The 11,389-nt window shown below is 42.1% G+C and overlaps 2 protein-coding genes across 6 annotated transcripts; one reads left to right on the top strand and one right to left on the bottom strand.

Annotated features, from left to right (window-relative positions):
* The first annotated feature begins 452 nt into the window (after positions 1–452).
* Positions 453–3,191, top strand: LOC131886901 (vesicle-associated membrane protein 2-like). 4 transcript variants are annotated; one of them, XM_059235353.1, is made up of 2 exons: positions 453–658; positions 1,661–3,191. In XM_059235353.1, the coding sequence occupies exon 2, from the start codon at positions 1,737–1,739 to the stop codon at positions 2,292–2,294; it is 558 nt and encodes a 185-aa protein (XP_059091336.1). In that variant the 5' UTR covers positions 453–658; positions 1,661–1,736; the 3' UTR covers positions 2,295–3,191. The 4 variants fall into 4 exon arrangements, with proteins under 4 accessions (XP_059091336.1, XP_059091338.1, XP_059091335.1 ...); XM_059235355.1 differs by having other exon boundaries at positions 1,639–3,191; XM_059235352.1 differs by having other exon boundaries at positions 1,630–3,191.
* Positions 3,192–7,717: 4,526 nt separating this feature from the next.
* LOC131886927 (large ribosomal subunit protein eL6-like) lies at positions 7,718–10,357 on the bottom strand. Of its 2 annotated transcripts, XM_059235388.1 has the most exons (4): positions 10,227–10,357; positions 9,863–10,113; positions 8,777–8,937; positions 7,718–8,122 (listed from the first exon to the last, which is right to left on the bottom strand). In XM_059235388.1, exons 2-4 carry the CDS (start codon positions 10,105–10,107, stop codon positions 7,773–7,775), a joined length of 756 nt encoding a protein of 251 aa, XP_059091371.1. In that variant the 5' UTR covers positions 10,108–10,113; positions 10,227–10,357; the 3' UTR covers positions 7,718–7,772. The 2 variants fall into 2 exon arrangements, with proteins under 2 accessions (XP_059091371.1, XP_059091372.1); XM_059235389.1 differs by lacking the exon at positions 10,227–10,357 and having other exon boundaries at positions 9,863–10,121.
* Between the last annotated feature and the right edge of the window lie 1,032 nt (positions 10,358–11,389).

Here is an 11,389-nt window from a genome sequence, read left to right as displayed (position 1 = left end):
TCGATAGAAAAACATTACCGTTTTTATTCCATTGGACTTGCTATTAGAGCAAATCCAGTAAGTCCCGAAATAAAGATCCTTCTAAAGCCATTTGATTTTTAGCTACAGTTCCTAAGTACTCTGTAATGACGGGCAAGTCCCGACTACCGGGTACACAAGGGCCAGCAAAAGTTAGACATGCCTCCATCCACTACGTACGTACGTACGTCCGTGGACCAGGGTATCACGGCTCAGAAAAATGGACGAGCGCGAGAGCGCGACAAGGAACAAATCCACATGTGGGAAAGAGCAATGCGAAGTGGCACGCCCGCCTTCTGTTCCCAGTTCATTGGTCTATGCGTTTCCACGACCATCATCAGCCTTAGTTCGTGGATGGTCGCGATTTCTCCCTCGCTCGCTCCATGTTTGGCTGGCCTTCTCTCTCTCTCTCACTCTCTTACTTCCTTTCTATTCATTTTTGTTGGAGACAGACATACAGAAGGCTTAGCGTCCTTGGGTGGTGTAGAAGTGCCCATAGATCCTTCGATAGAAAAGGCAGCAGTGCTAAGAGCACTGAAGGACAACCAACAGCAGGGAGAGGTGTCAGGGAAGAAAACGAAAACAGATTGCGGGTCCCAGGACATTCAAGTGTCCATCTGTCTCCAAAACGGTGACTGAGGTGAGTTTGTCAGGGCGAAACCAATCCATGGCCAATATTTGATCCATATTTCTTCGGTTATTTTTGGACTGGGACAATCGGCGAAGAACGTCGCTCTTGACACGAGTTGTAGGAAGCGACCATGTCGAGTCAAACACTTCATCCATGGCTTATCCAAGGCTTCTGAGAAGACCTGTGACTCAAGGCATGACTCACATTTTACCCTGGTATCCCTTTAATGCCACAGGGAAAAAAGAGAAAATGACACGAAACCAAGGGTCTGCTCCATAAAGTTGCTGATTCGAAACCGGATCTGACTGGTAGGGGTAGAGGAGGGCCGCTTAGGAGATCGTGAAGCCTTTTGATAAAGCACCCAAAAACTGCAAAAGAAGATTAGATTCGGTTCGAAACAAGTAGTTTCTAGCCATTATCTATCTCTTGTTGAAGGATCATCTGGTGAAGATCGAAGAGCTCATTTTCAGGGTGAAGTGGTCTTTGTTCGAGGAAAAAATCCATGGAGGAGACCTTTCCAGGGATTAGATTTGGCCTTTGAAGTGAAGCTATCAACTGGCACCGATTGTTGGAAGTTGTCAGCGGGTCCAACAGGTTTGGAACATTCGAACTCTCACGTGACCCGATCCAACAGCTGCTAGCAAAAACGTACCACGAAACTTGGAACCTTGTAGGGGATCCAAGACAGCTCGTGAGATGGAAGTCTAATATTACACTTGAAGGCCAAGAGATAAGACACGATGTGCTTTGGGTTCCTCCAAAATGTTACGCTTGGTCACCGAGGAACGACGGCGCACTTGTAGTGACACTGATCGTGTGGTAGGTTAGGTTGTCATGGAACGTGGGTATCGATAATCACGCCTCTGAAAATGGCTCTGATCGTTCCTCGACGTCTTTATTGCGCAGCAATGACTAGGAAACCAATATTGGCTTCATCAGACACATTCAAGATTAATTTTCCTCTTTCTTTCCTCCTCCAGTTCCTCTAGCTTGATCCATCAAACCATCGAGGAGCGCTCAAAGGTTCCACCAATCAGTGAAGGCATCGAGGTACGATTCCAAGAAAACTCCTCTAAACGTGACGGACATGGCCGATTCAGAGAATGGAACTGCCAAGCCCAACCCAGCTCCCGGTGGCCCACCCCCCAACATTCAGCAACTGGTGGCCTCCAAACGTCTTCAACAGGCCCAGGCTCAGGTGGGAGAAGTCGTGGATATCATGCGGGTGAATGTTGAAAAGGTTCTGGAACGTGATACCAAGATCGGAGAACTTGATCGACGCGCCGAGGATCTCCAAGAAGGAGCCTCTCAGTTCCAGCAGCAAGCAGTACGGCTGAAGCACAAGAGCTGGTGGGAGAACACAAAGATGTGGATTATTCTGGGCGTCATCCTCGTTGTCATTGTCATTATTATTGTCGTGAGCACCACTGGAGTGCCCGGTACAAATCAGCTGAAGGAGAGGTCTTCCCCTGAGAACATCATGGGGGACACTGGAGCCGACTTTAGTACCATCACACCTGGGGGTGGACCGGCCGCTCCGGAAGACGAGTTGGGACGATTTGCGGCCAGTCCCGCTACCGCGGCCCGAGCAACACCCATACCCGTACCTGCCGCATCTACGAGAGATTCCTCCGAAGCTCAGTAGAGGGACTAATTATGGCGAGAAAGAATATAGAGTCCAAACAGAGGGGAGCCCAACCCATAAATGGGCGATGTTTACAATCTAGTGTAAAAGGGACATGGAGTGAAGCATGAACTAACTAACTATAAAGAGTTACAATGGACACAGAACAACGAAATCCCGATTGGTTCTCATTCAGATTTTCCCGACTTTTGCTGAGTACATGCTGAGTGTTCCAAATCCAGGGTCCCCCTCTGACACCTCCATCTAAATGGGAATGGCAGTGTGATCGAAGACAACCTGAAACTTGTTTTTATGTGCGGCAAAAAATATCCTCTTTGTGATACTTATACTCGGATTTTCAAGCTCTTATCAATGTCTGGAACCAGATTAATTATTCTCAGCTTCTTCTAAATTTCATTCCCATGAGTTTATTACCGTCGAATCGATGTGGCAAACCCCCAGATTTCATCCAGTTCTTGGGATGTCTCGAGGCTTGGTTAGATCAAATCATTCAACATCCCAAAGAACCACATGGTGACGATCTAGCATCTTCCCATCCACTTAGAAATAGTCCTGGAATTCTTTGCCAATTGCATAGCAACTGTTCCATTTTGCAAAAGATCCCATTCAATCTGTTTGTTTCTCTAGAAACCCACTACACCCACAACCACTACTGCTGTACACTGTTATTATCACTCCTACTACTAAAGCTACTACTATTACTATACTACTATCAAATTTACTTCCTTCCGTCATTTTTCAAAAACAACCAAGTCAAAAACCTGTTGCCGCCAACTCACTTATTCCTAGATATTTTTTCATCAAACAGTTCAAATCAATTATGATTGTCTTGCACTTTCTTGACCTGAGTTACACTCGATTATATTTGATTGAAATACATTCATGTTTCTACTAAAACCGTTCTTTTGTGCTTTCATTCTCCATCCTCCATGTCCAGTAAGACTAGCAAGCATTCATTCACACGAGGAGTACATGAAGAATAGCCAACCTTTCGTTGAGTAGAGAAAGAAAGTCCTTATTACGTTCATCAAGGCTTTTAGTTGTTTCTCGGAGTTCCAAATACGGCCACATAGTTGAAAAGTTTCTTGTTTCCACTTGGCCTGGCAACTGGCTTGGAACATCTCGCTTCCAACAAATATTGCAACCAACGTTTAATTTTCACTCCATCCTTCAGTAATGTTAGGTACCATGCTTGTGAGAGCAAATACTCTAGGGGCCATTTCTAATAGTATGGAAGTAATATAAAAAGCAGCTGGCTTTCGATCATCCTTCCAACTTGGTCTGAAACCATTACTGTCTCTGAATGGTCAAGTTCAAAGAGAGTAGATGGATGGATGAAGGTGTAAAGGTCATCAATCCATCAAGTAAGGACTCCTCCCTTTCTCCAGATCACCTCAGAGGCCTTCAAGTGCAGAGCTGGCAGAAAAGAGATGAACAATGGGCTCAAATAATAAGAACATTAATCTGAATACCTGAACTGAGTTTAACGATACTCGGAGACATGCTATCACAACCATATCTTTGTACCGATTGAACTAGGAAAAAAGAAAACGAATTTGTAGGGATCTAGTGTCAATGAGTTGTGTCAAATGTGGGAATGAAACCAATGCCCTGAAAGTGCATGCGGTCCTTAATGACACCGTTGATCCCAACGGAAAAATTTCCCTCATTTCTCGACTTCACATGAACATTTTAATGTAAGAGGTGTCATATTGACGAACCAGGAAATCAAACCAGCCTGTACTCGAAAGAACCACTCGTCTGTCAGGGTTACCAGATCTGAATTAAAAAAGGAAATGTTTTGATATTCACACATGGTAAGGTTTCAGCATTCTAGCTCTTTTAAAGAAAAAAGTCTAAATCTCTAAGGGTTTTACACAAGAATAAAGCCAGCAAAGGGAACTTTTGAAACTGATTCACAATGTCATGAAAAGAAAGAGATTTTGGCTAGGGTCTCATTCTTATTTTTTTACATTAGCTGAGCAATTTTTTTTGAGATTTGAGGAGCAATTTAATGTTTAACAAATGACACTTAATTGGCACCATCCACAACATGTCGGAAGTCATAGTCCAATGATTTTGACCAATAATATGATATTTGGTCTACCAACGAATTTGATTGGATCAACAAGGCCTACGTATTGTTCCCTACGAATATTAGAGGGAAGCAAATTAAACAATGAAGGAGCCCGAGAAAGAAGAAATGTGGGCTTCATTGTTGGCATTAGCTTAGACTCTCGAGGACTTGAAGATGCTCTCAATACGCACATTAAGCCTCGACGGTCACTAGAATTGACCCTAAATCCTGGATTGGGACAAAGCTCATGGATGCTTTTGAAGACGTACAGTATCCGGTACCTTTCGTGCCTTCAATTTTCCCAGTCTCCACTCCTATGAGCTTATGAACTTCCCTCAATTCCGGTGACCCTAGAATTTTCTTTGTCCGTAAAATGCCACTCCAAAACCGCAGAAGGTGGAGTGACAAAGCCGCTAATTGTGAGTCACAGTTCTGTTTTCGAACTTCTGTGGGTATGTCAAGGAACATCAAAACGGAAGCCGTAATCAAGCATATTTATTGGATTAACCCATAACCCTTTTGAAAGTCCACATTTGAACCAAACTGTAACATTGGCTTCAAATAATGACGCAATGTGTATCATCCACAATTGGTTAACCTCACATCATTCGGAGAATGGTTTTGACAATTTTCAGAAAGGAACGAAGAAGACCCAAACTGCCAACACAAAAAGTGAGAGAGTTCAGCCAACTGCAGGGTATAAAGAAACTAAGGGCCTCTCTTTGCGGCTTCTGAAAATTCTTTCCCCTTACTCAAAGAATAATTTGATCATATTGAATCTGGAGTTTTCATCAAAAGGGCATATTGAAAAACCTAGCGCCATACCATGAATGATCCGAATTGACTCTAAAGGTCATTGGTAACCCTCTGATGTTTGGCCACCGAAAGATTGACTCTTGAAATTCCAGATTTCGGCCCTTGGTCCGGTCTGTTCTAAATGAATTTATCGCATTTGCATGAGGTTCTCCACTTTCAAATGGTTTGAGGATGACCACAGAAAGGCTCATCAACGTCTCTTGGTCTTTGCCGGCAGCCTTCAGGATGCCTCTTGATCTTTGGATCTCTTGATCTTTGGTTCTGGCCTTAAGACTGCGCTCACTTGAATTTTCAGACATAGTTTTGACGGCAATCGCTCAGAGGGTTACTCATCGCCTCTAGGGTACCGTTAGACCATTTGTACTATGCAACTATGTACTAAACAGTGTCTCTTAGGGAATGCTTGTGGTTTAATGTCAAAGAATCTTTGAGCAAGGAGAAATATTGTTAAAAACAGCCATGGATGTCCCTTAATTTCTTTACACCCTGTAAGTAACAGATTCCAGTTTTCAAGAAAGCTGACTTGGAATTCGTAAATTAGCAGCCGCTACCTTAGCGGCAGAACCAGAGAGAATATCGTGTGGCCTTTTCACAAGGGCGGGGATTCAACTTTTGACTGCCAGCAATTGAAACAAACGATTTGCCGTTTCTGCATAAAGTTCTCCACTCACTCACCAATGGTTTGAGGATGGACAATGAAAGGCTCATCCACTTCCCTCGGCTTTTTTTTTTGCCCGTCTTCAACAGGCCTTTGGTTTTTGCTCTGACATCAAGACTGTGCTCACTTGCAATTTTGAACATTGTTTTGGTGGCAAACGAGGGGAGGGTTATAAATCGCCTTTAGGCTAAAATTTCATCATTTGCAGTGTGGATCTACTGTATGTGTTCAACACTCCCTCTTAATGAAAGCTTGGAGTTCAAGGCCAAACTGGCCAAAGTAACCCTTGAAGTTTTTCCACCCAGTATTTCCCTTAAATTTTGCCTAAACATGGCAAAACCCCTTCCATTTCCCCGCGAATCCTCGATTTTAGGTTATTTCATGGTTCAAATTTGTAAAAAAGTTAGTTAAAAAACTTTATTGAAGCAAAAAATAATAATTTTCCGACCCCTAATTATCACAAAGGATTAACTAGTATTAAATGACTCGCCTATCCCTGTTTGGCAGCCACTCTCATGGGTTTTGATCTGATGGGTGCAAATAGGCTCTAGGTGCAAATACTTAACTTCCTTGCGTAACACGATCGACAAGGCTGAAAGTCACACCACAGATTACATTTATTACAGCTAACGTTAAAATGCAATTTGAGGTGTTTTTTTTAACATTAACAATGTGAAGCAAAGGAAATTCAAGGAAAAATGCAATGCCGCGTCCTGATTCTGAGCATTTTGAGTAAATATTTAGACGTTTTCAATCTCGTGGGTAGTATTTTCCACATTTTTATCATATTTTGGCGATTCAAGGAACCAAACACGTGAATTAGTAGATTTTTGGTCCAACTCTAAAGTGGTATGGTATCTAATTCAAAACATCAAAGCCTCCAGCAGAAATATGGCGGGTTCATTTAACAGAATAGGAAGAAGGGTAAAAATGATTTTTTTAAATACTTTTTTTACTGCAGCTGGGCTATCCATGAACATTAGTAACTAGAGTAACTAAGATACAATGGAATTTTCTACTATGGCAGGTTGATGGCTGCACTATCTACCGGGTGTTTCATAATGAAACCTGCTGCAGGTTAGGCAACAACATAAAATTTAGCCTTTTAGAGTTTTACAGATTTTTCAGAAATTTCAGTAAGAACGTAGGAGAATTCCTAGAAACAACTCCAAGTGACCCTCAAACAAGAGGAAAAGTTGAACATTGACTGATTGGTGCGAAATATATTCAACAAGCTTGATTCACTAGCTTCTTCTTAGGTCAAATCTATCCCATCCTGAGGAAGCTAACAATCTAGTCACACTGGAGTGATATTTTTGTTCTCCATCTCGAGAACTTGAGTACGCAAATCAAGCCAAACTCAAAGGCAAATGTGCATTTCCAAAAACAGAAATGTGAAGTCCTGCTTGTATGTTTATGCATTTCAATAATAAATGTTTTTTAAATATTTGCAACTTTTTCGATTAAATAAGATTTAAATATTTGGTCATTTTGAGTGCAATGTTTTTACCCCCCCTACTCATCACCATGAATTGTGAAAATTGGCAAGTTTTTGGCCATTTTTATTTATTTTTTCTACATAATAGGCATTGACAAATTGAAGAAAAATTGAAGTTTATGAAAAGTTAGTTTTTAGGATTTTATTTTTTATTTTAAGTCCAACCATATTTTCGTCCCTTTCAGGCTACCATATACTTGATTTCTCCCCTAGCATTTGATAACAACTCAACCAGTACGAGAGCAAATTTACCGCTAGCAGAAAAACTAACCCCGTGTCCATTTAAAACGATCCTTGTTATCTATGTGGTCGGACGTTTCAACGAATCATCTTCATGACAGGCTCATGGGATGAGCCAAAAGAAGCAGGCGCGATTTTTTTTTATCCATGGTGTTTTAATATACTCAAGGAGACGGAGCAGCACTCAGCTTAGAAGGTCATTTTGTGGGGATACTGTCCTTTCGTGAGGGCGAAATTGTGCCTCAGGTAAGCCTTGAGAGCCTTTCCCTCGGGGTGCTTGGCAATGGCTTGCAACACATCCTTATCCAAAGCCTTTTGGTCCGTCTTGCGCTCCTCGGAAGGCTTGTATTCCTTCTTGGTAGCATCGAAGATGTCACCCTCCTTCTTGGCTTGCTTCTTGCCAGCCTTGATGCGACGGAAGTAGTCGTCGTTCAACTTCTCGGGCACTTTCACACTAGAGATGTCGATCTTCGTGGAGGTGGCGATGAGGAACCGTTGGTTGATGCGACGCACGGGGCATCCGTTGATGCTGAAGGGACCTTGAACATAAGAAGACGAGGCAATGGTCAGGTATTTGTTGACTTTTTCGCCCACTGGAAGCGGGGATTTGATCACGATGTTCAAGGACATCTTGTTGATATTGTGGACAGAACGCGTCAAAGACGAGGATTCCGTAGAACTCTTTCTCGAGGCATTTTGACCTTCGCTCTAGCATCCTTGTCTTTGCGAAGTTGCATCGAAAAAGGCAAACGTCGCATTGCATAAGGTGCAACGAGAGGGACCTTCAACCTTGAACCTTGTCTTAAATGTTTACACAAACCTTCTTTGGTTTGACAACGGTATCTAATGCAATTAGAAAGAGCTTCAGAACTAACAGCTTTCTAAAAATAACGTTTGATTTGTACAGTGACCATCAATCTACTTTCCTTCGTAGAGGTCATCAGATAATAAATTTCAGTTTCTTAGGATAACCTTTCTACACTTTAAAAATACAAGATAGGACACCTATCACAAGTGTATGTGGTGTTGGAAGAGAATCCATTTCAACACTCTAAAGCTTGGGCATGTCCCGCTTAGTACAGGACCAACCTCAGAGGCTCAAAGATAGTACCGCTATAATAATTTATCTCTATCGAATGGTGTCATAACTAACTGGTTCTGACAATAATGAGAGACTACTGTAATATCCTTACCAGTCACTAAGATGAGTCCAGTGGGCAATTGCTTCAGAATCACAACTCGCTTTCCTTTGTGAACTCCAGCCAAGATGATGGCCACGACGCCGGGAGTGATGGTAGGACGAACTCGGCGGACGTGCTTGGCAAAGTACTGCTTGATGCCCTTCTCCACCGGCCTAAAAAATAATTCAATACGAGGTGTCAACACAACGAAAGTAAACTCATCATTCTCCAACGTAAACGATGGTTCAGAGATTGTCGTAGCTTCATTTATGTGTCAGACGGCATTTCCTATATTTATGGATCATCATGATAATTAAATAATGGGCGAATCAGTCTTCACAAGGGGGAAGTCGAGACCAAATAAACTAGCCACAGAATAAGCTTCTCTGTCCAAGAGCACAGGGTTTTGAGCCCCTAAGAACTCACAAGCCACTTGGGCTTGTGATGGGGAAAACTTGGAGTCTCGGCATTTTGACTAACCGTGTGACCTTGAACCAAGACCAACTTTGACGAGAATGTGAATGCCAAACGATATCAATGGACGGCGAATTCCTTACCTATCCCTTCACCACTGCATGATGCAAATCTGGACAATATCTTCCAAACCAATTATCAAGTGAATCTTTCAGACCAATAGTTATTTTACCCCAGTTCAAAATACAATTGAACGATCAACTCAGCGGGAAGATGGCATTTTTTCCCCATCTACGATTATGCTCTTGAACGATCAACTCAGCGGGAAGATGGCATTTTTTCCCCATCTACGATTATGCTCAATAGTAAATCAGATACAATTCTGACTTGGTCAGTCTGATTAGTTCAGAAGACTAAAAAAAAAAAAGGACACTGCACGGTTGCAATCTTACTGCCAGGATGACCTAGAGCTGGATCAAACCCTCAAAGGTTTATTCCGGCCCAACCACTTCAACATTGCTCATTTTCAGAACTAAAGGTTACAAACACAACCTTAACGTCAATCGTGGGCCTTCAAATCCTCGTCCCGCTCTCCGGCCAAATCGGTTCTGCAAACTTGTCCCCCCTGATGCGTGTGAGACTGCCTCGCCCATGATCAATGGCATTTAATCCGATCGGTCTTACGTGTCTTGAGTGGGGTAGTTGTTAGCTAACTTCCGGACCCTGACCATACGCGTACCACCATTCTTGGCACCATCAATCTTCTTCTCGATGAAAGCGGGCTTGAGTCCGGAGGCCTGCTTGGGCGTCTTCTTCTTCAAGAACTTGTAGACGGCCTTCTTGTGGTAAGTCTTTGACTTGCCAAAACGAGCCACACCAGACTCCAAGGTGTAGTTACGGGGCTGGCCCTTATTCTTGTTTTTGGCCATGGTTACCTGCAAGCACAAACGCACGTTAACACTGCGAGCTTCACAAGATCGACAATAGGCGTGACGATGAGGCGGAATTTCCTGGATTTCCAAACGATTTGCAAAAAGTGTCAACTTACCTCCTAAACAGCGCAACTGAAAAGGAAGTTCGTCAGCTGTTACTTCATCTAGTACATTCCATTTCCGACCTGAATTACGCTGTCTCCCAACCTCTCACAACTAATCGAGGTTGTGCGGAGAGGAAAGGGGATCAGGGTAGCTGAACTCAGAGACAGTTATGTGAGATCGTTATGGTCTAGAAAAATGATGTTCAACGTTGTTAACCGGGGTTATTCTCAATGGGCTCAGTGATAAAAGTAAGCATGGTGGTGGTTCTTGGGCGACTATAGAATATCTAATAGACATTTTGGGGAAGAAAAGCTTGACATAATGAATATGGATTCGCTTGTATTGGTCGGCCTGTGGCGTGAGAGGGACACTAATTCTACAGTAAATAGTTGGCGAGTGACTAATTTGTTATGAAATCTTCGTATTCATTGGGTTGAGCACCAACGAAGTTCATCTTCATTTTGATCCATAAAGTATTCCATTTCACTTTCAATCGCAAATATTTCATAACTTCAAGTGATATGTTGGTAAACCATTGTCAGCTCATTAATTTCAGTACATTGTATATAGCCAATACATCAACCTCAGCCATTTTACATTTCATGAACGAGTTGTTTATATGAACTAAAACATATTATATAAAAATATGCAATTTGCAACCATTTTTCAAACACACTTTGTGATATTTTGATATCCCTTGAAATACTCATCCAAGAATTCATAGCAAGTAAAGTAAAAATCAGATGTAAAAGCAAATCGGATATTGGAAAACTTTTGTTTTTTTCCAAACTTCATAGCCAGTATGTAATTCTGTGACAAATCAACTACGTATTTGGTGCATAAACATACAACCAACATACTGCCGACCTTGCATTTTGTTTCATTTTTCTCGATTTTTATGGCTACATCGGATATAAGAACAGAAATTCCCAAAAGCCCCAAAGCCGCTCTTATATCCGATATTTACTGTATTTCACTTTTTCAAAAAAAACTTTTAAAAATAGACTTCCTCACCCACGTGATGGCCAATTTAATTACTAAGTACAACACTGCCTATCAAAAAACTGATTGATGTGATGGCTGGCTGAGCTGTCAGGCCTCACTCAACTCGTCTACCATATATCTCATCAAAAAACTTCCTTTTGTTGGTGTGATTGGGATTTGCTATTGATTG

This window comes from Tigriopus californicus, chromosome 9 (assembly GCF_007210705.1).
Source record: "Tigriopus californicus strain San Diego chromosome 9, Tcal_SD_v2.1, whole genome shotgun sequence".
Classification (NCBI taxonomy): domain Eukaryota; kingdom Metazoa; phylum Arthropoda; class Copepoda; order Harpacticoida; family Harpacticidae; genus Tigriopus; species Tigriopus californicus.
This window is presented reverse-complemented; position numbering and strand designations above follow the sequence as displayed.

Excerpts from the sequence above, each read along its gene's own strand:
- LOC131886927 (XM_059235388.1), bottom strand. The coding sequence starts at position 10,107 with ATGGCCAAAAACAAGAATAAGGGCCAGCCCCGTAACTACACCTTGGAG. Across the intron at positions 8,938-9,862 it reads AACTACCCCACTCAAGACAC|GCCGGTGGAGAAGGGCATCA; the intron begins GTAAGACCGATC and ends ATTATTTTTTAG. Across the intron at positions 8,123-8,776 it reads TGGACTCATCTTAGTGACTG|GTCCCTTCAGCATCAACGGA; the intron begins GTAAGGATATTA and ends CTTATGTTCAAG.
- LOC131886901 (XM_059235353.1), top strand. The coding sequence starts at position 1,737 with ATGGCCGATTCAGAGAATGGAACTGCCAAGCCCAACCCAGCTCCCGGT.